The 23617-nt window shown below is 41.9% G+C and overlaps 1 protein-coding gene across 1 annotated transcript in view; it reads left to right on the top strand.

Moving 5' to 3' along the window:
* tma16 (translation machinery associated 16 homolog) overlaps nucleotides 1-23617 on the top strand; it is a 50039-nt gene that overhangs the window by 12784 nt on the left and 13638 nt on the right. Inside the window, exons 3-5 of the mRNA XM_043698881.2 lie at nucleotides 5653-5690; nucleotides 6914-6998; nucleotides 10474-10622. Coding sequence (XP_043554816.1) covers nucleotides 5653-5690; nucleotides 6914-6998; nucleotides 10474-10622 — 272 coding nt within the window. The remainder of the gene's footprint in view (nucleotides 1-5652; nucleotides 5691-6913; nucleotides 6999-10473; nucleotides 10623-23617) is intronic.

Raw genomic sequence — 23617 nt, 5'->3', positions numbered from 1 at the left:
AGCCCATCAAGTCTGCTCTTCCATTCAATCATGGCTGATAAGTTTCTCAAACCCATTCTCCCACTTTCTCCCTGTAACCCTTGAACTCCCTGCTTCTCAAGAACCTATCTATCTCAGTCTTTAATATACTCAATGACCTAGCCTCCACAATGTTCTGTGGCAATGAAATCCATAGATACACCACTCTCTGGCTGAAGAAGTTTCTCCACATCTCTGTTCTAAAAGGTCTCCCCTTTACCCTAAGGCTATGCCCTCGGTTCCTAGTCTCTCCTACCAATGGAAACTTATGGCCAGTTCATTCAGTATTCTGTATGTTTCAGTTTGATCTCCTCTTATCCTTCTAAACTTCATCAATTATAAACCCAGGGTCCTCAGACTGTTAAGCTCATATGTTAAGCTTTTCATTCCTGGGACCATTCTCATGAACCTTCTCTGAACATGCTCCAGGGTCAGTGCATCCTTCCTGACATATGGGGCCCAAAACTGTGCACAATACTCCAAATGAGGTCTGACTAGAGCCTTTTTGAGCCTCAGAAGTACATCCCTACTTTTATATTCAGGTCCTGTCAAAATAAATGCAAAGATTACATTTGCCTTCCTAAATACTAACTTTGAGGAGAAAGTGAGGACAGCAGATGCTGGAGATCAGAGCTGAAAATGTATTGCTGGAAAAGCACAGCAGGTCAGGCAGCATCCAAGGACCAGGAGAATCGACGCTCATGCCCGAAATGTCGATTCTCCTGCTCCTTGGATGCTGCCTGACCTGCTGCGCTTTTCCAGCAACAGATTTTCAGCTCTAAATACTAACTCAACCTGCAAGTTTACCTTGAGAGAATCCTGGACTAGAACTCCCAAGTCTCTTTGCACTTCAGACTTCTGAATCTTCTCCCCATTTGGAGAGTAGTGCATGCCTCTGTTTTTCCTACCAAAGTGCACGACCTCACACTTTCCCACATTGGACTCCATCTGCCACCTTGCCCACTCTCCTCACCTGTCCAAATCCTCCTGCAGCCTCCCTGCCTCCTCGATGCTACCTGTTGTTAGCTTCCAGTCCGTTAATTTCTCCACTACTTGTTTTAACCAATAGGAATCTCCATCACTACCCCTTTCTGAATAGGCCTTTTCTTCTCTGGGAATTATTTGTGTCTTTTGTGAAGTTATTAAATTGTTGTGCTATTTCCTTTTCCGTTTTCAATTTTCCAGCTTCAGACTACATCTGTGCTAATCCTCTTACCTGTGTAGTTTTTACATACTATTTGAAGTTTACTTTTATGTTTCATGCAAGTATATTCTCATTTCTGTATTCCCCTCTTAATCTATGTCTTGGTGTTCTTTTGCTCAGTTATAAACTACTCCCAGTTCACAGGCTTGCTGATTTTTCTAGCAATGTTTTATGACTCTGCTTTAGATCTAACGCTGTCCTCAGTTTTGTTTGTTAGCTGTGGTTGGGCCACTTCTGTTTTAATTATGGACCTGAAAGGAACATACAACCGTTGCAATGCATGCAATTGTTCCATAATTATTAGCAATTGTCAATGATGGCACTGTAATGAGATTATCCAATCTATGGCAGCCAACCCGCACCTCATACCTTGGCAGTTTAGTTTTGTTTAGATTTAGGAACCAGGCTATGGATTAGACTACTTGAATTTCTATCCATTGAATATTATGGCCCATTCTTCCTGAAAGGAACTTGCACAAGATTATTAATTAAGCTCTTTGCATTCCAAAACACCCAATCTAGCTTGTTCCCTCATTGATTGCTGAATGTACTTGGCTAAATACACTCCAGGAATTCTTAAGTGGTATGCCCAGTCTATCGGTAGATTAAAACACCTCTGATTATTGTAACACCCTTATATGCTTCTCTAATTTCCCATTTAATGCCACACTCTATCTTACCACTACTGTTTTGAGACAACGTCTAGTCATGTTTCATACCCCTCATGTAAAATCCAGACTAACTCTACATTTAGCTTTTTGTTCCTTCCTTGCTTTCTCACCATTGTTCATTCTTATTAACAATGCCACCCCACCTCCATTCATTTTGTCCTTCCTAAATACTCTTAGATATTCAGTTCTCAGCCTGGGAATCTCTCAGACATGTCTCTGTAATTGCAATTATATCGTACCAGTTTCCAACTGGAACTGTTCATTTATTCATCTTATTGTGAGTGGCCTGGCATTTGGACATGGTGCCTTTTTAAACAGCTTTCCAACGTTTTTTGCATTATCTGCCCTTGTTTACTGTGCCTTCACTTTTGTTTTCTAGCTTTCATTTCTTTCTTTGCACCCTTGTTAAAATCTCTCACTCAGGTTCTCATCAACCTGCCACTGCAGCTTAATCTTTTAATCTGTCAGTTTAAAAGATTTTAAAAATATAAAATGCTATTAGAGTCATAGAGATGTACAGCACGGAAACAGACCCTTTGGTCTAACTCGTCCATGCCAACCAGATATCCCAACCCAATCTAGTCCCACCTGCCAGCACCTGGCCCATATCCCTCTAAACCCTTCCTATTCATATACCCATCCAAATGCCTCTTAAATGTTGCAATTGTACCAGCCTCCTCCACCACTTCCTCCTCCATACACATACCACCCTCTGTGTGAAAAAGTTGCCCCGTAAGTCTCTTTTATATCTTTCCCCTCTCAACCTAAACATATGCCCTCTAGTTCTGGACTCCCCCACCCCAGGGAAAAGACTTTACCTATTTACCCTATCCATGCGCCTCATAATTTTATAAACCTCTATAAGGTCACCCATCAGCCTCCGATGCTCCAGGAAAAACAGCCCCAGCCTGTTCAGCCTCTCCCTGTAGCTCAAATCCTTCAACCCAGGCAACATCCTTGTAAATCTTTTCTGAACCCTTTCAAGTTTCACAACATCTTTCCGATAGGAAGGAGACCAGAACTGCAAACAATATTCCAATAGTGGCCTAACCAATGTCCTGTACAGCCGCAACATGACCTCCCAACTCCTGTACTCAGAACTCTGACCAATAAAGGAAAACGTATCAAACGCCTTCTTCGCTATCCTATCTATCTGCGACTCCACTTTCAAAGAGCTATGAACCTGCACTCCAAGGTCTCTTTGTTCAGCAACACTCCCTAGGACCTTACCATTAATTAATTTTTTGACAACAATTGGAATCCCTCACATCATTTTGCTTAATCTCAGTCATCCTTAATCATGGAGTCTGTATGGTCAGGGATGCATAAGTGACTTCCCCCAAATGGTGAATTTATGATTGCAATTAAATTGTATATGCTGTGGACCTTGTTTTTGAAGAAACTGAGGGATGGAGTAGAGAGGGAAGTAATGAAATCTATGAGAAACTTATCAAGGCCATCATCCAAGTAGAAGACTTCCCCTCCCTCTCTGTTTTTAATTCAATCACAGGAAATGGGCATTGCAGGTTAGGCCAATGTTTATTGTTTGTCCCAAGTTGCCCAGAAGGCAGTTTCGTGTCAACCATATTGCTGTGGATCTGGAGTTACATAAGGGCCAGAGCAGGTACGAACGGCAGTTTCCTTCCCTAAATGTCGGAAGGTTTTTCCACCAATCAGCAATGGTTTCACATTAATCTTTACTTATCAGATTTTTACTGAGTTCCATAATCTGCCATGGCAGAATTCAAAACCCAAGTACCCAGAACGTGGCATGGGTCTCTATATTACTAGACCACTGGCAATACCACTCGGCCATTGCTCGTTCACAATAGGACAGCATTGTTTTTTTGACAGCATTCCTTCAACATGCATCCTCATCCCATGCTGAGCAAGTTGTGAATGGAGGTGTAGAAGAAAATGAAGCAACATAGCTGTCGGTGACATTAGATAAAGTGGATTTGGGCTAAGGTCATATATATATATATTTCTGTTTTGTACAGCACTATCATATAAACCTTTGACAACTGGCATAATTTAATTCTCTCCCTTGTTTTCCCTATCTGAAAGGCAGGATTGTTAATATCCCTGTGATCCCTGACACTTCACTAATATAGTCATTATTTGGGGCTCAGGTTGGACAGAAAATTTCACCAGAAGATTGGGCACTGTTAATAAGCTTGATATATATCAATTTTGTTGTATTTGTGCCGTCATTGCATATCAATGTACATGATTGGGAAGACTGGGTGAATTTTCCTCCTCTATTCTCTCGTGCTGTTGTCATCATTAATTAACCAAGTTACCATGTAATGAAATGAAACCTAGAACGGTTCTGATTTACTTAGTTGAGTTTAATACCAAACCGTGCACTTACTGTTGGGAAAGCTGTGTATCTTAATAGTCAGGAATTAAACAATGTTCAGAAATCTTTTTGATCTGTTTTGCTTAAACACTTAATTGTAAAATCTTGAAATTATTAACTGTAGAACATACGTAATTAATTGTTAAATAAATAGAGGAACCTCGATTATTCGGCATTCGATTAGTCGAATATTGGATTATCCGGCAAGATCGCAAGCTTCTGATGATTGGCTAAACTATGTTATCTGGCATTATCCTTTGGATATTCGGGGTTCCTCTGTATTGCTTGTGCCATGTCTAAGTAGGGTAGCATGCCAGAAATCAAGTCCCACTACTCCCTGTTCATCACCAAAGTTAAAGATTTTAAAATATTTGTAAAGGTTCCCCAGTTAGCCTGACTTTCATACGCAGGTCGACAGAAAGCATGGCAGAAGTTACCATTTATTACAAATAATTGACTGAAGCCAAAAGAAATCAATTATGAACCATTGGCACAGATTAAAACTCTAGTCTCCCGATAAACTCCCCCCTTATACACAAGCACGAGGGCACACACACAATCACCCCCCCCCCCCCCCCCCCCCCCCCCACCCCCCAAGGGAGGCAGGTCAGTGAGTCCTGGGTGGATTAGTCCAAAGGTCGGAATACTGCTTTTTTTGTAGTCTTTCCCTGGATGCTTTCACTGGTATGCAAGAGGCACGGGGTAGCTTTTTCACTGACAAATGATCTCTGACTTACCAATTAGAAGTTCCAACTTACAGCAACTGCTGAAGGAAAGATGAACTGGTTTTCGTCAGGATTAAAGTGGCTTTTATTGCAGAGAATGGAGCTAACCCCTGTTATGGTGGAGATCTGATTGCTTTTCTGTATCTTGTTCGCTGTCCAAGCTGTAAAGCAACAACCACTTTGTAACCACCTCAAGCAGGCAGCTGTGTAAATGGTGCTGATGATGACTGTCAGCTTATTTGCAGTTAAAACATGCAGCACTCGAACAGCATTCCTTGCTTTTAAAAGAGTTACTTTCTCATTTCCGACCACAATTAGAAATACCGGGAAAAAGTAAAAAGATGTGGTCTTTTCACTTGATCTAATTGTTAGCTGTATTCTTCCCTTCTGTTGGAATAGCATTATGCTCAGAAATCTGATTAGTTCTGCTGCTGGTGAATAAGCCATTGTCCTCCCATAGCCACCACCAAGATTTAAGCACACGAACAGGAGCATAGGTACACCATAGATGCATATTTACCACTTTTTTCCCAAGCCCATTGATGGCTTAACCCTAGTGGATTATTTTGGAACAAAAGATTTAGAATTCCATCAGTTATGTTGTGACAAAAGGTCTTAAGAAACTGCTGTCATTTTGCGATGTAATATCTTTTCTTAAAATTTTCTATCCAGGATAAAGAGTGGAAAGGCGATACGTCTGAACATAATTGGTGAGTAATAAAATTGTAGGGTGGGGATGAAAATGGAAGGTGATTGTAAAATTTGAAGTTGGGGAACCTTTGGGACTTCAGCTTTATAGCTGCAGTTAATGGTTTGCTTGCCTTTTTGAGATTTGTGTTGTGCAATGGCAAAGTTACTTGTGTTGCAGACTTCAATACTAGCAGACCGGTACACTTTTTTTTTTGCAGTATAAATATTTGCATACTGTTGTGCTTTCAAGTGCACAAATTTCAAACCTTGGTTGTCCAGATTCTTGTCTGATATCATGGTCCCTTGCCGTTGTACTGAATGTAGTGCTGAATTTATTTTTCAGTAGCTGGTTCTTCTCAAAGTCAATGCATTAACCTAACTTACACAGATGATTTCCCAATTTTCAAAGATTCAGTGCTAAATTAAATCTCTCAGAAAACAGTCGGATGATTATCTCGGAAAATGATTGTAGTAATAAGCTTCTAATTAGGCAGATGGGCAATTAAATAGCTCATGAAGAATTGAGAGGATTAACTATTATTCAGAGGAAGTTGCATCTCTTGGCAAGCTTCATCCAGTAGCAGAAATCATCATTGATTCAGTATGCTCCTCAGTTCCAAATTTTTTGAAGGTAAGAATATATTAACACTTGTTCAGACCAATTATATAAGACCATAAGACATAGGAGCAGAAGTAAGGCCATTTGGCCCATCGAGTCCACTCCGCCATTCAATCATGGCCGATGGGCATTTCAACTCCACTTACCCACATTCTCCCCCCGTATATGGTTCTCCTTATCCCCAACTCCCTGCCTTGTAAGACTTTAAATAAGTTAAGAAGAAGCCACGATCAGAGTATAAATTATTTGGCTTAATTAAATTAATACCTTTTGCAGACAAAACGGTCATTTCCCCTTTGAATTTTTCTTGGGTTCTCAAGACGTACACTGGAATTAAGATAGATATTTCCTTATTTTGTAAATAGGTTTTTGCAGAGCTCAGGAGCTGCCTAATCTGCCTAGCTTTCAAATAATGTTGGAATTTTACTTCTGAACAGTGAGTAGTTTATCCTGCTAAAACACTCCTGGATGCTGGTGTGAGTTTCATTGCTAAATTCATTTTGTTTATTTCCATAAACTGTTGATAGGGATGGTGAACTATATTCAAATATGTGTTAAAGTCCTGATATTATTTTGCAAATTCATCTGTTTTCCTAATTAGAAAAACTTTGTTTTTTGATACAGGTGAGAAGCTGTTGTGGTTTCAAAGCAACCTAGAGCCTAACAAGACTGAGTACAGTAAGCAAGATGCCTGTGAGATAATAGAAAAGTAAGAGAGAGTTTGGATAAGTTTCAGAATGTTACTCCTTTAGCTCGAAGTGGAGCTGCAACTGGAGGGTGCAGCACATTAGCTCACCTTTGCTCCAAGAGCTGCCACACAAATCATTTACGTATTTCTTACTTTCTTTGATTCTTATTATTTTGTCGAAAAGTAGATGCAACTTTTGTTGACAATAGCCTTTCTTTGCCAAAAAAATGCCTGAAATGGAAAACCAGAACCAGATTGAAACTGTTAACAAAACTTTGAACTTTGCATAAGTCGATATCTTCTTTGTTTAAAGTGTGGGGGGGGAAATCCCGAGCTCATTTTGGTGACAGAGATCAAGAAATTGGAAGAGTTGCCCAGCTCGGAACTAGAACAAGAAATCTTGATTGTGAGAACAAGCATTTAGCATAGAGAGACAGGGAGTGAGTCAAAGTTTGCCAGGGGCTGTCTGTCTAAAGACAGGACAAGAAGTATAGAGTTATTTAGGAATCAGGGTATCCTGATTTTTAAATCACTGGGCACAAATGCAGCATTCCTAAGTTTGCACAGAGGAGTCCACAGTGTGAGGTTTTGAATGAAAGCTGAAACATTGCTTAAACAAGAGCTCACTGAATAATCTCTATAAACGTTTGAGTCTTGACGAAAAGCTGAAACAGTGAGGATAAATTAAAGTAAATTCTGGAGAGCTGAATTGCAAAAGGAGTGAATACATTGGTAAGTCTTAGCAAACTGGGCGGCATGATGGCTCTGTAGTTAGCACTGCTGCCTCACAGCGCCAGGGACCCGGGTTTGATTCCAGCCTCGGGCAGCTGTCTGTGTGGAGTTTGCACATTCTCCCGGTGTCCAGATGGGTTTCCTCCGGGTGCTCCGGTTTCCTCCCACAATCCAACGATGCGCGGGTCAGGTGAACCGGCCATGCTGAATTGCCCGTAGTGTGAGGTGCATTAGTTAAGGGTAATTATAGGGTAGGGGAATGGGTCTGGGCGGGTTACTCTTTGGAGAGTCGTTGTTGAGCTGAAGGGCCTGTTTCCATACAGTAGGGAATCGAATCTAAAAAAAGGTTTTAGTGTTAGGTGTTAGTTCTTGTTTTGCTTATTTTTTATATGCAGCAAAGGTTATTTTCTTAAGAAATGGTATCTTCTCTGATTTATTTTAGTCAATTATTGGCTGTTTGAATGTCTGTTTTAACAGTAATGGCCTCTGCAGAGGTTTCAGTAATATGTAGGATAACTTAGGACAGTGTAATTTTTAATTTAATTTTAAAATGCAGGCCACAATGCTTTCTGAGTTTGAGCAGAGATTTTGTAGACTGACATGGAATGGTGCTTGCTGTCATTACACTTAGAACCTCCCTTTTGTTGACTTTTGAGCAACAACTTAGTGAAGAAGCGAAAGGACAATATTCCATTTACTGCAAGTCTGAGGTAAAAGCAGTATGTGTGAAGAGAATGACTGCTAACATGTGGCTTGTTAAATAACCAGTTCTGGTGAAAGTGAGGCAATACTCTTGTCCACTGACTATGCAACATTCACAAGCATGTTTCTTAGGGAGTCACCAAAACTGTTTAGAAACAAAATCAGCAATTGCTAGAAAATCTGCGTGGAGTTTAAGAATTGGGACGTAATGTTATGGTTGCACAGACATTGTTGAGGCCACTTTTAGAATACCATGTTCAATTCTGGTCTCTCTGCTATCGCAAAGATGTTGTTAAACTTAACAGTTCAGAGAAGATTGAGAAGGTTGTTGCTGGGATTGGAAGGTTTGAGGTAAAGGGAGAGGCTGAGTGGGCTGGGGCTATTTTACCTGGAGTGTTGGAGGCTGAAGGTGACCTTATAGAGGTTTATAAAATTATGCGGGAACGGATAGGGTGAATAGCCAAGGTCGTCTTCCCGGAGTAAGAGAGTCCAAAACGAGAGGACACCGATTTAATGTGAAAGGTGAACGATTTCAAAGGTACCTGAGGGGCAACATGTATAGAACAAGCTGCCAGAGGAAATGGTGCAATTACAACATTTTAAAAGCATTTGAAAGGATACGTGAATAGGAAGGGTTTAGAGGGATATGGGCCAAATGCTGGCAAATGGGACTATTATTGGTTTAGGATATCTGGTCGGTGCAGGTGAGTTGGACCGAAGGGTTTGTTTCTGTGCTATATAATTCTATGACTCTAGATCTCAGCAGGTTTGGCAGCATCTGTGGAGAAAAAAACAGAGCTAATGTTTCCGGTCCAGTGACCATTCTTCAAAAGCTTCAGAGCCTTCCTTCTGAATTTTTCCAGAAATTTTGATTTTGTTTCTGATTTTGAGCACCTGCAGTTCTTTGGGTGTTTTTGGCTAAAAGGGTTTAGGTCAGTTTAAAATATTGAACTGAATTTTGTGTTGATGAGAATGGTGAAACTGACAATGCTAACTGTCATTTTGGAATAAGTCAGACAGGAATTTCAGGCTGCACATGCAAAATCCAGAAAGATCCCACATTGTAGTTGCCAGAAATGGTTAAGACTGGTGCGCACAGCAATAGCACATCTTTAATATGATAAATTTTAATTATTGAAAGACCACTTCCCTGAAAGTATAATTTTGCAATTTTAGAGATTTGACTTGTTATTATTTAGTATTGGGAATGTTAAAATAAATGCTTTTATGTTTTCTGTTAATCTTATTCCTCTTGATTGCCATTTTCTCAGTCTTCTGCTTTATATATATGCTTTAAGCCTAGTTTCCCCATTCTGCTTTATACTTCCTACTTTAATTGACAGATTGGCTGAATGTTGGGTTGGAATTGTCGCAATACAAGGCTGTGTAGGGTATCTAATCTGAACACAGGTGGCTCTAGTGAAGTAGAGGGGTTCTGAAGGTCTAATCACGTTCATGGGGAGCATTGGAAAGTAGATCATAGTTGGGAAGAATGATGGCACTTACTGAGATTTGATTCCGGACTTCAGGGCAGCAGGCAGATGACTGCCTGCCTCCTGGCCAAAAACATGGCTCTAAAGGCAGCTGTTGGTTGGATTTGCCCATTCTCGCCTGCTGAGATTTCCAAGTGCAGGGAAAGCAACGACTGTGCAATCATGCAGTTTCATTACAATATTTACGTGGCCAACCCATCTCCCATGAGCAAATGAGTTGTCTGCTCCAAGTTCTACTTCTATCAAAACTGGAAATTCATTGGGTTCAAGGAGATTTTGGTTTCCTTTCAAATTTCTTGCTTTTTAACTTCCCACCTGAACTAAGCCAGTCCATTTATTTGTGGCTTAAAATTCCCCTTAGTTAAAGAGCCTCAGTGCTGCTTGAACTATACTCAATTACTCTGCAGAGGGAGCATACTGGATCAGGCACCAGATTACAACAAATCTGCTCAAAATCTTGCTGAAACCTTTTGGGCACATTCCGTACAGTGAAATGTAAGGCTAATTCTGCAGTATTTATTATGACATATGATTTTTCACTTAGAAATCTGACTTGTATCCTACTCCAGGTATTTGCACAGGTTCGATTCTGAGTTAGAACAAATTGAATTGGCGAATACTATCAAAGGCAGACAAGGAAGACAGCATGAAGCTCGGGAAGCCGTTCTCAAGCACAGCATTGAACGTGAGAGAACTTTGTATGAAGAAAGTGGAATAGGTATGAACGCTTAATTTGTTGCAATGCCAGTCCTCTCCTATAAATCTTCTTGAAGGATTGCTATTTTGGTAAGTTTCAAAGTTTGTTGGAGTGTGGCTTTCTGAAGGTGACCACAAGGGTGATTTTGAGTTTTGTCTTTAATTATATTGTGCCCTAATTTCATAAGGTTAGGAACAGGGGTAGGTTAAACCAGTCACTTTCTTGAGCATGTTTGACTGTCTTCTAAATCATGAACCAGAAGGGCACCAATATCCTGGGGGGTAGGTTTGCTAGCACTCTTCGGGGGGGTTTAAACTAATTTGGCAGGGGGATGGGATTCGGACTTGTAGTCCAGCAAGTAAGCTAGCTGTGTGTCAGGATGCCCAAGACTGTAGGGAGGCTGTGGAGAAGGTAGCACTGACAGAGACTACTTGCGGACACAGAGATGGGTTCAAGTGCGTATACTTCAATGCAAGGAGTATCAGAAATAAGGTGGGTGAACTTAAGGCGTGGATCGGTACCTGGGACTACGATGTTGTGGCCATCACGGAAACGTGGATAGATGAGGGACAGGAATGGCTGTTGGAGGTTCCTGGTTACAGGTGTTTCAGTAAGATTAGGGAGGGTGGGAAAAAAGGAGGGGGGGTGGCATTGCTAATTAGAAATGGTATAACGGCTGCAGAAAGGAGGTTTGAGGGGGATCTGCCTCTGGAGGTAGTATGGGCTGAAGTCAGAAATAGGAAAGGTGCAGTCACCTTGTTGGGTGTTTACTATAGGCCCCCCAATAGCAGCAGAGATGTGGAGAAACAGATTGGGAAACAGATTTTGGAAAGGTGCAGAAGCCACAGGGTCGTAGTCATGGGCGACTTCAACTTCCCAAATATTGATTGGAAGCTCTTTAGATCAAGTAGATTGGATGGGGCGGTGTTTGTGCAGTGTGTCCAGGAAGCTTTTCTAACTCAGTGTGTAGATTGTCCGACCAGAGGGGAGGCCATATTGGATTTGGTACTTGGTAATGAACCGGGACAAGTGGTGGGCTTGTTAGTGGGTGAACATTTTGGTGATGGTGACCACAATTCTGTGACTTTCACCTTGGTTATGGAGAGAGATAGGTGCGCACAACAAGGTAGATTTTATAATTGGGGGAAGGGAAATTACGATGCTGTAAGGCAGGATTTGAGGAGCATACGTTGGGAGCATAGGCTGTCAGGGAAGGATGTGGTGGAAATGTGGAACTTTTTCAAAGAGCAGATACGACGTGTCCATGATATGTATGTACCTATCAGGCAGGAAAGAAATGGTCGTGTGAGGGAGCCTTGGTTGACGAGAGAGGTTGAATGTCTGGTAAAGAGGAAGAAGGAGGCTTACATAAGGTTGAGGAAACAGGATTCAGACAGAGCAGTGGAGGGATACAGGATAGCCAGAAGGGACCTGAAGAAAGGGATTAGGAGAGCTAAGAGAGGGCATGAAAAATCGTTGGCGGATAGGATCAAGGATAACCCCAAGGCATTTTATGCGTATGTGAGAAACCTGAGAATGACGAGAACGAGGGTAGGTCCGATCAAGGACAGTAGTGGGAGACTGTGTATTGAGTCGGAAGAGATAGGAGAGGTCTTGAACAAGTACTTCTCTTCAGTATTTACGAACGAGAGGGACCGTATTGTAGAAGACGAGAGTGTGAAATGGACTGGTAAGCTAGAAGAGATACCTGTTAGGAAGGAAGATGTGTTGGACATTTTGAACAACTTGAGGATAGACAAGTCCCCCGGGCCTGACGGGATATATCCTAGGATTATGTGGGAAGCAAGAGAGGAAATTGCAGTACCGTTGGCAATGATCTTCTCGTCTTCACTGGCAACGGGGGTGGTACCAGGGGACTGGAGAGTAGCGAATGTTGTGCCCCTGTTCAAAAAAGGGAATAGGGATAACCCCGGGAATTACAGGCCTGTTAGTCTTACTTCTGTGGTAGGCAAAGTAATGGAAAGGGTACTGAGGGATAGGATTTATGAGTATCTGGAAAGACACTGCTTGATTAGGGACAGCCAGCACGGATTTGTGAAGGGTAGGTCTTGCCTTACAAGTCTTATTGAATTCTTCGAGGAGGTGACCAAGCATGTGGATGAGGGTAGAGCAGTGGATGTAGTGTACATGGATTTTAGTAAGGCATTTGATAAGGTTCCCCATGGTAGGCTTATGCGGAAAGTCAGGAGGCATGGGATAGAGGGAAATTTGGCCAATTGGATAGAAAACTGGCTAACCGGTCGAAGGCAGAGAGTGGTGGTAGATGGTAAATATTCAGCCTGGAGCCCAGTTACAAGTGGAGTTCCGCAGGGATCAGTTCTGGGTCCTCTGCTGTTTGTAATTTTTATTAATGACTTAGATGAGGGAGTCGAAGGGTGGGTCAGTAAATTTGCAAATGATACGAAGATAGGTGGAGTTGTGGACAGTGAGGAGGGCTGTTGTCGGCTACAGAGGGACTTAGATATGATGCAGAGCTGGGCTGAGGAGTGGCAGATGGAGTTCAACCCTGCCAAGTGTGAGGTTGTCCATTTTGGAAGAACAAATAAGAATGCGGAATACAGGGTTAATGGTAGGGTTCTTAGTCAGGTGGAGGAACAGAGGGATCTTGGGGTCTATGTACATAGATCTTTGAAGGTTGCCACTCAGGTGGATAGAGTTTGTAAGAAGGCCTATGGAGTATTATCGTTCATTAGCAGAGGGATTGAATTCAAGAGTCGTGAAGTGATGTTGCAGCTGTACAGGACTTTGGTTAGGCCACAGTTGGAGTACTGTGTGCAGTTCTGGTCGCCTCACTTTAGGAAAGATGTGGAAGCTTTGGAGAGGGTGCAGAGAAGATTTACCAGGATGTTGCCTGGAATGGAGAGGAAGTCGTACGAGGATAGGTTGAGAGTTCTCGGCCTTTTCTCGTTGGAACGGCGAAGGATGAGGGGTGACTTGATAGAGGTTTATAAGATGATCAGAGGAATAGATAGAGTAGACATCAGAAACTTTTTCCCCGGGTACAACAGAGTGTTACAAGGGGACATAAATTTAAGGTGAAGGGTGGAAGGTATAGGGGAGATGTCAGGGGTGGGTTCTTTACCCAGAGAGTGGTGGGGGCATGGAATGCGCTGCCCGTGGGAGTGGTAGAGTCGGAATCATTGGCGACCTTTAAGCGGCATTTGGATAGGTACATGGATGGGTACTTAATCTAGGTTAGAAGTTCGGCACAACATCGTGGGCCGACGGGCCTGTTCTGTGCTGTATTGTTCTATGTTCTATGGCTGTTCTGGACCACAAGTTCATTAATCTTTCTCTGTAACCCTAGATACTACCACTGAAGGACAAAACAAAAAGTGTTTTAAAAGCCAGGCGAGGTGTTTTGTCCTGCTGGGTGTCTTCAGCACTCCAGTCAATATACTATAAGGGTCTTTTGCTTTTGCAACATTCGGTTTACTGAAATGCTTTGAGTGCTGGGCCCATCACTGTTTGTTATCTATATCAATGATTTAGACGAGAATGTACAAGGCATGATTAGTATGTTTGCAGATGACGCTAAAATAAGTGATATCATGGACAGTGAGGAAGGTTATCAGAAATTGTAGCAGGACCGTGATCAGCTGAGGAAGTGGGCCGAGAAATGGCAAAATGGAGTTTAATATAGGTAAGTGTGAGGTCTTGCATTTTGGAAAGTCAAATCAAGGTAGGAGTTTCAGGGAGAATGGTAGGGCCTTAAGGAGTGTCATGGAACAGAAGGACCTTGGAGTTCAGGTGCATGGTTCTCTGAAAGTGGAGTCACAGGTAGACAGGGCAGTGAAGAAGACTTTTGGCACACTGTCCTTCATCAGTCCGGGCACTGAGTACAGAAATTGGGAAGTTATAATGCAGTTATACAGGACATTGGTGAGGCCGCACTTGAAGTATTGTGTTCAGTTTTGGTCACCTTGTTATAGGAAGGATGTTATTAAACTGGAAAGAATGCAAAAGAAATTTACAAAGATGTTGCCTGGACTCAATGGTCTGAGTTATAGGGAGATGTTGGGACAAGCTCGGAAGTTTTTCTTGAGAGTGTAGGAGACTAAGGGGGGGACCTTATAGAGGTGTATAAGATTATAAGAGGCATGGATAGAGCAAATGCACTCTTTTTTCCCAGGCTTGGGGAATCGAGGACCAGTGGGCATCAGTTTAAGATTAAAGGGGAAAGAATAAAAAGGAACCTGAGGGCAACTTATTTTTTCAGAGGGTTGTATGCACGTGGAATGAGCTACCAGCGTAAGTGTTTGAGGCAGGTATATTAACAACATCTAAAAGGCATTTGGACAAATACATGGATAGGAAAGGATTAGGAGGGTATGGGCCAAGTGCAGAGAAATGGGGTTTGCGTGGACGGACATTTTGGTCGGCGTGGACCAGTTTGGACCAAAGAGCCTGACTCCATGCGGTAGGGCTCTATGACTCTTGAGTGTCAAATGAGTGGACTAAATTTGCAGGGTTTTAGAATGAAGTCAAGCAGTAACATCTGTTTGGAGTTTTGGCTGGAGATAGAACATACAGAACAGTACAGGCCCTTCGGCCCTCAGTGTTGCGCCAACCTGTGAAACCAATCTGAAGCCCATCTAACCTACACTATTCCATTATCATCCATATGTTTATCCAATGACTATTTAAATGCCCTTAAAGTTGGCGAGTCTACTACTGTTACAGGCAGTGCAATCCATGCCCCTACTACTCTCTGAGTAAAGAAACTACCTCTGACATTTGTCCTATATCTATCACCCTTCAATTTAAAGCTATGTCCCCTCTTACTAGCCATCATCATCTGAGGAAAAAGGCTCTCACTGTCCACCCTATCTAACCCTCTGATTATCTCATATGTCTCAATTAAGTCACCTCTCAACCTTCTTCTCTCTAATGAAAACAGCCTCAAGTTCCTCAACCTTTCCTTGTCAGACCTTCCCTCCATGCCAGGCAACATGGTAAATCTCCTCCGAATTCTTTCCAAAGCTTCCACATCCCTCCTATAATGCGGTGACCAGAACTGTATGTAATACTTTAAGTGTGGTCGCACCAGCATGACCTCGAAACTCAATCCCTTTACCAATAAAAGCTAACACACACCGTATGCTATCTTAACAACCCTATCAACCTGGGTGGCAACTTTCAGGGATCTATGTATGTGGGCACCGAGATCTATCTGCTCATTTACACTACCAAGAATCTTACCAAGTTAAAAATCACACAACACCAGCATATAGTCCAACAAGTTTAATTGGAAGCACACTAGCTTTCAGAGCGACGCTCCTTCAGGTGATAGTGGAGGGCTCTATCCTAACACAGAATTTATAGCAAAAATTTAAAGTGTGATGTAACTGATGATTTTTGCTAAAAATTCTGTGTTAGGATTGAGGCCTCCACTATCACCTGATGAAGGAGTGTCGCTCCGAAAGCTAGTGTGCTTCCAATTAAACCTGTTGGACTATAACCTGGTGTTGTGTGATTTTGTACACCCCAGTCCAACCCCGGCATCTCCAAATCAAGAATCTTACCATTAGTCCAGTACTCTGCATTCCTGTTGCTCCTTTCAAAGTGAATCACCTCACACTTTTCCACATTGAACTCCATTTGCGACCTCTCAGCTCAGCTCTGCAGCTTATTTATGTCCCTCTGTAACCTACAACATCCTTCTGCACTATCCACAACTCTACCAACCTTAGTGTCATCCGCAAATTTGCTTCCTTCCTTCAACACCCTCATCCAGGTCGTTAATAAAAATGACAAACACCAATGACCTCAAAACAGATCCTTGTGGTACACCACTAGTAACTGAACTCCAGGACGATCATTTCCCATCAACCACCACCCTTTTGTCTTCTTCCAGCTAGCCAATTTCTGATCCAAACTGCAAAAACACCCTCAATCCCATGCCTCTGTATTTTGTGCAATAGCCTACCTTGGGGATCCTTATCAAATGCCTTGCTGAAATCCATATACAGCACATCAATCGCTTTACCCTCATCCACCTGTTTGGTCGCCATCTCAACTCAATAAGGTTTGCAAGACACGACCTACCCTTCACAAACCTATGTTGACTCTCCCTAATCATATTATTCCTTTCCAGATTATTGTAAATCCTACTTCTTTTAAACTTTTCCAACACTTCACCCACAACCGAAGTAAGGCTCACTGGTCTATAATTACCAGGGTTTTCTCTACTCCCCTTCTTGAACAAAGGAACAACATTTGCGATCCTCCAATCTTCTGGCACTATTCCTGTAGACAATGATGACATAAAGATCAAAGTCAAAGGCTCAGCAATCTCCTCCCTGGATTCCTAGAGAATCTGAGGATAAATCCCATCCGGTCCAGGTGACTTATCTATTTTCACACTTTCCAGAAACACTAACACTTCCTCCTTGTGAACCTCAATCTTACCTAGTCTAGTAGCCTTTATCTCAGTATTCTCCTCAACAACATTGTCTTTTTCTGATGTGAATACTGATGAAAAATATTCATTTAAAGCTTCCCCATCTCCTCTGGTTCCACCCACAGCTTCCCATTACTGACCTTGATTGGCCCTCATCCTACTCCAGGTGAAAGTGAGGACTGCCGATACTGGAGATTGGGGTTGAGAGTGTGGTGCTGGAAAGGTTTTTTAAAAATGTCGATTTGCCTGCTCCTCGGTTGCTGCCTGACCTGCTGTGCTTTTCCAGCACCACACCCTCGACCCTAATCCTACTCCAATGATTGTTTTATTCCTGACATATCTGTTGAAAGCCTTAAGGTTTTCCTTGATCCTATCCGCTAATGAATTCTCATGTCCCCTCCTGGATCTTCTTAGCTCTCTCTTTAGGTCTTTCCTGGCTAACTTGTAACTCTCAAGCGCCCTAACTGAGCTTTCACATCTCATCCTAATATAAGACTTCTTTTTCCTGTTGACAAGACATTCAACTTCCTTAGTAATCCACGGCTCCCGTGCTCACAATCCCTTTAACATTGTCTTGTGCACCTGCCTATAGTTGAATGAGGTGTCCTCCTTTTGTGCATCAATGGATGTGGTAGGGGTACTGAATTTGGGTTTATTTCATTCGGTTTGAAATGCTTGGCTTTATTTGTAGTTTGGTTTTATATTTTGAACGTGGGAGCCATTTCTTGCAGCTTCACCAGATCGGTGCACTATTCAAAAAAAAAAGCTCCTGTTGCAATATGTTATAAATCAGCTGACTTGGCAAGATGGATCTTGGGGATGAGAGATGATCTTGGTCACAGGTTAAATAAATATTGTGAGAGTTTTCAATTCTGCCTGCTCAGAATATCTCTCAGGAGCCCAGTTTCAGGTTGTCAGACTTTTCCACTTAGCACAGTGTTGGTTGCACATTACACAACGGACAGTGTCCTCACTGTGAAAACTTTGTCTTCACAATTAAAGTTGTCAGTCTCCAGTCATTTGGCATCTTTTATTAACTTGCTGGGCAGTGTGCTGAATTTCACATCAGGGGTTGGCAAGTTGCCAATTAAGGATTATTGCTTGTTGCTATGTTGCAACTCATTCATGTTCAGCTTTCAAGCTTACCCCAAACGCACTGAAACAGCTAAGAGGCAAGGATTCTTGTTATGGAAGTTAAGAGCGGGTATCTAGTGACTTCAACCAGCCATTGGCTGCAGACAGTCCCCATTTTGGTCAGCGTGATCCATGATCACCAGCTGCACGAACTCCAATTTCTATTAACATTGTCATTCAAAGTTTGTCAGCCCTTTATGACCATCATTGTACATATCTAATTGCAGTATGCTCTGGAAACACAGAGCTGTATTGCAGAGTGCAACGGCACCTAGTATTGAGAGGCTGTTGCTAGCATATGTTGCGCTCATGGATGGGACCAGGCTGCATCTCAGTGCAACCTGTGTCCTCACAGAATCTGTGACTTAACTTGACATACCAATTAGTGCAGTCACACAACCTCACAGCTGACCTTGCTGGTCAGTGTGAGGCTCCTTTCGGTCATGACTGAGCATGGGTTGCATCCTCATTGTTTTGGCACGTCTGGGTTGAACCTAGCTTGGATGGGCATGGCGAATGAGAGAGTGGGAGCAGGAGGGATATTTAATACTTAATTTTAACGATTGAACGCGGTGCCAGAGCCTTCAGGTCGGTTTTCCACCTAGCCTATCTCAGAAACCAGTTGTCCCCTCAACTGTTTGCGGATCACCTCCCAATTTATTGTGGTCCTCCTGACCAAACTCGGGAGGTGTGGACAGCCATTCTTACAGGTTGGGCCTTCAGAGTTGGGGTTTGTCTGTACTCTGTGAACCTGACTCAGTCAGGGCCTTAGGTGCTGATGCATTAATCTGTGTATATTTAATTAATAGCAGTATTAATTCATTTATTGTAAATCATTAAATTAGTGACAAGTAAAATTTTATTTTATTTTATTTTATTGCACTTCATGGCCAGTATTCCACTGCTTGATTTCAGGCGACTGGACATCTTTTGCCACAACTTCAGTATTTTCAAACTCGGGGTTCTTTGATTCCAAATGGAGACCATGTGTCCTCTTGCTTATTCACCACACTCCGCTGTGTGGGCATCTGAAGAAAATCCATTGCAAAACCATCTCTTCTCTTTCTTTTTCATGGTAATCACTTCCATTTTGGAAGAAACGGTGAGATGGAGAGATTGACCAAACCAAACATGGGTCCTGAATCAGATTGTTCCTTCTAGAAAAGATATTTTAGAAAAAGCATTTAACTTCATGAACTAAGCCTTTCAATAAGTTGCAAATTAGTTGCCTGATTAGGAAGTTTTGTATTGGACCTAAGGAGTGGCACTTTATTGAAATGTATTCTTCCTCTCCACCCATCAGCAACTTTCTTGTCCCCTTACACTGATCCAGCTTGTACATCAGCCTTTTTAAAAAAAAAACTCCATGTTTTCACATTTCAATCCTTTCAGGATCCTCTTTTGTTTTAATAAAAATTGAACCTATTTTTCTAATCAACCTGTTCAGAGATATTATTACACACTGCTGGAGCAGGTGGAACTTGAAACTGGGCCTTTGGATTGGAGGTAGGAACACTACCACCGTGCCAGAAGAGGGTCCTTCAGAATCCCCTTTATTCTTCTGGAGCGGGAGGCCTGGGTTCAAGCTCCACCCGCTTCAGAGGTGTGTAATAACTTTGCTGAACAGGTTGGTTAGAAGATAGGTTAAAATGTAAAAAAAAACACTGCACTTAATGCGTTTTGCATGTAAATTAATCAATCAGAAAACGCAGATGATTTGCTGGCGGTGGTTAATGGGTGAAAAAGTACCATGGTGATTTGGGTGATGGCTTTTAAAAGGGATCGGGTTGTAAAAGCACTTCTGAATAAAGGAAAGAAAACAAAATTGGGGGTAGTATGTCTATTTGAATAAATGTGAAGCTTGGTCGCACATGTAGTTTGGCTCAGTGGAGAATTTAGTGTAACTTAAGGCATGGGCAGCATTTGCTGTTTAAAACTTGCTGCCCTCCTTTGAACAATATCATCGAGTGGGGTAAAAGTACATTTATGCTATTAGACAAGAGCTTTCAAAAGCTCTTAGGGGCAGATGTTTGCAGATAAAGGGATAGCTGGAAATCGGGAAGCCCTCAGAAATGAGATAACGAGAGTCCTGAGACAGTATATTCCTGGTAGGGTGAAAGGGAAAGGCTGGTAGGTATAGGGAATGCTGGATGGCCAAAGAAATTGAGGGTTTGGTTAAGAAAAAGAAGGAAGTATATGTAAGGTATAGACAGGATAGATCGAGTGAATCCTTAGAAGAGTATAAAGGCTGTAGGGGTATACTTAAGAGGGAAATGAGGAGGGCAAAACGGGGACATGAGATAGCTTTGGCAAATAGAATTAAGGAGAATCCAAAGGGTTTTTAAAAATATATTAAGGACAAAAGAGTAACTAGGGAGAGAATAGGGCTCCTCAAAGATCAGCAAGGCGGCCTTTCTGTGGAGTCACAGGAGATGAGGGGGGTACTAATAGGGTATTTTGCATTAATATTTACTGTGGAAACGGACATGGAAGATATAAGATGTAGGGAAATGGATAGTGACATCTTGAAAAATGTCCTTATTACAGAGGAGGAAGTGCTGGATGTCTTGAAGTGCATAAAAGTGGATAAATCCCCAGGACCTGATCAGGTGTATCCTAGAACTCTGTGGGAAGCTAGGGAAGTGGTTGCTGGGCCTCTTGCTGAGAAATTTGGTATCATCGATAGTCACAGGTGAGGTGCTGAAAGACTGGAGGTTGGCTAACGTGGTGCCACTGTTAGAAAGGTGGTACGTACATGCCAGGGAACTATAGACCAGTGAGCCTGGCATCAGTGGTGGGCATGTTGTTGGAGGGAATCCTGAGGGACAAGATGTACATGTACTTGGAAAGGCAAGACCTGATTAGGAAGAGTCAACGTGGCTTTATGCATGTGAAATCATATCTCACAAATGACCACCAGTAAATGTGCTGTAAATGATTGAAATTGCTGTAAATGAATGATCACCTGTGCTGTAAATAAGTGTATGACCAAAAGATTGTGCTATTGATCAACCCTGTTTTTAAAACTCAGATTTTTTTTCCATTTTAGAATTTTTGGGTGATAAGTTCTCTAACCTTTCTGCTCTGTTAAGTACTCATTTTTATTGTTCGATTTAGTTGTCACACTTATTTCCCTACTGTTCAGTGTGATATTTTTGTACATGTGGTCTTCAGATAATGCAATTCTAGTTTGTCTGTTTAAGGGGAAGAATATAGCCCAGAATTTAGAGTCTGACTAAATCAAAAGGTATGAATTAAAACATTTCAGTTAAATCTTCACAAATATTTAGAAGACATTAGCCTAAATTTTGTTTACTGGCATTCCTGAGGCATGCCAGAAGCTCACCTGAGAAAATTAATCCAACCTAAAAGATGAGTTGATTAAAAACATCTAGCATAAATATGTAGAGTCAGCTTGTTTATGACAAATTTGATAGCTTTCTTGTGTTAATATGCCATAATTACGACACTCTGAAATTTGTATAAAGGAGACTTATTGGTAAAATTAAGGCATGTAGTCACTCAGATTCAAGAGTTATCAGTCAAGCTTGTTTATTAAACTGCTGGGATGCATCATAGGGGCCTGAATCAAACTGATACTCGAGTTTTGGCGGAACTACTGACTTAGTATTTTGTGTCAGTCTGCGCTCCTGTAGCTGAGTTAACGTTCCACTTTGGAAATTGGTGTTGTGTTCTGTATTGAGTAGCATTATAAATATATTAAAATAACAGTATCACTCTGGCTATATGTTTAAGGAAAACCCAAAATTGATAGGGTGGATAATATCTAATTATTGATGATTAAAAGATGGGACTGATGCTTCCTGCTGTCCTTAGGATTGTATTTGCTGGAGTTCAGAAGAACAAGGGTTGATCTCATTGAAGCTTATAAAATTCAGATAGGACAAACTAAGTTCAATGCAGGAAGGATGTTCCTGATGATTGAAAGCCCAGAACCAGGACTCACAGTCAAAAGACACAGGGTGTACCATTTAGAACTAAGCGAAAGTGGGTACTGCAGATGCTGGAGATTAGAGTCAAGATTAGAGTGGTGCTGGAAAAGCACGGCCTGTCAGGCAGCATCCGAGGAGCAGGAAAATTGACGTTTCAGGCAAAAGCCCTTCAATTGGAAGGGCTTCATCATTTAGGATTAAGACAAGCAGAAATGTCTTCACCCACTGAGGGGGAGCCTATAGAATTCACTACCAGTGAAAGACAAAACATTGTAAGATTTCAAGTGGATTGAATATATCACTTAGGGCTATAGGGCTGAAACATTATGGGGGAATGTTGGAACTGGCTGCTGAGTTCAGTGATCAGCCATGGTCATAATGAATGGTGAAGGCGGCTCGAAGGATCAAATGGTCTATTCTTCAAATTTGCTATTCGCCCCACCACCACCCAAACGTCCTGTATCGTCAGTAGTTCAGATGAGGTGTTGTTCTGTTGGCGAGATTTTAAATTAGTGCCGCAGGGGAATGGGAACCAAAGTGTAGGCTTAGATGGGTCAGATTCTGATCGGATACAGGAGGTAGAACATTAGTTAGTGATACAATCAGTATCTCAGAAAGACAAAAGAAATGTGAATTAAAAAGCATCCAGTAAAGAAAATTGATGGGTTTGAGCTGTTTATGCTTTAATGCAAGGAGAATTACAGAGTCATGGAAAAATGGAAATGGACCCTTTGGCCCAACTCATCCGTGCCAACTAGTTTTCTAACTGAACTAGTCCCGTTTATCTGCATTTGGACTATATCCCTCTAAACTCTTCATGTCCATGAACCTGTCCAAATGTATTTTAAATGTTGTAATTGTACTTGCCTCCATCACTTCCTCTGGCAGCTTGTTCCATATATGCACCACTTTCTGTTTGAAAAGGTTGCCCCTCAGGTCCCTTTTAAATCCTTCCCTTCTCACCCTAAACCTACACCCTCTAGTTTTGGACTCCTCAACTCTGGGGAAAAGACCCTGGTTATTCACCTTATCTATGTGATTTTATAAACCCTCAGCCTTTTATGTTCATGGAAAATGTTCTAGCCTATCTAGCCTCTCCTTATAACTCAAGCCCTCCAGTCTCAGTAACACCCCTGTAATTTGTTTTTGTACTCTGTCCAGTTTAATAACATTCTATAGCAGGGTAGCCAGAATTGTATGCAGTACTCCAAATGTGGCCTTACCAATGTGTTGAACAGCCATAACATACCGTTCTAATTCCTGTACTTAGTGTTCTGACCGATGAAGGCAAGCATGTCAAATGCCTACAAACAAGGCAAATGAACTGAGGGTGCAGACTCATGGCAGCATGATGTCATTGCTATAACAGAAACCTGGTTAAAAGCGGGGCAAAATTGGCAGCTCAGTATCCCTGCATAAAGTATTTTCAGGCGGGATTGAGTGGCTGAGATAAAAAGGGGGGCAGTGGATTGCAGTATTGAGGGAAAAAAAAATCAATTACAGCT

The sequence above is a fragment of the Chiloscyllium plagiosum genome, unplaced genomic scaffold (assembly GCF_037043375.1).
Source record: "Chiloscyllium plagiosum isolate Xiang-an unplaced genomic scaffold, Cpla_swu_hap1 HiC_scaffold_1, whole genome shotgun sequence".
In the NCBI taxonomy this organism is placed as follows: Eukaryota; Metazoa; Chordata; class Chondrichthyes; order Orectolobiformes; family Hemiscylliidae; genus Chiloscyllium; species Chiloscyllium plagiosum.
This window is presented reverse-complemented; position numbering and strand designations above follow the sequence as displayed.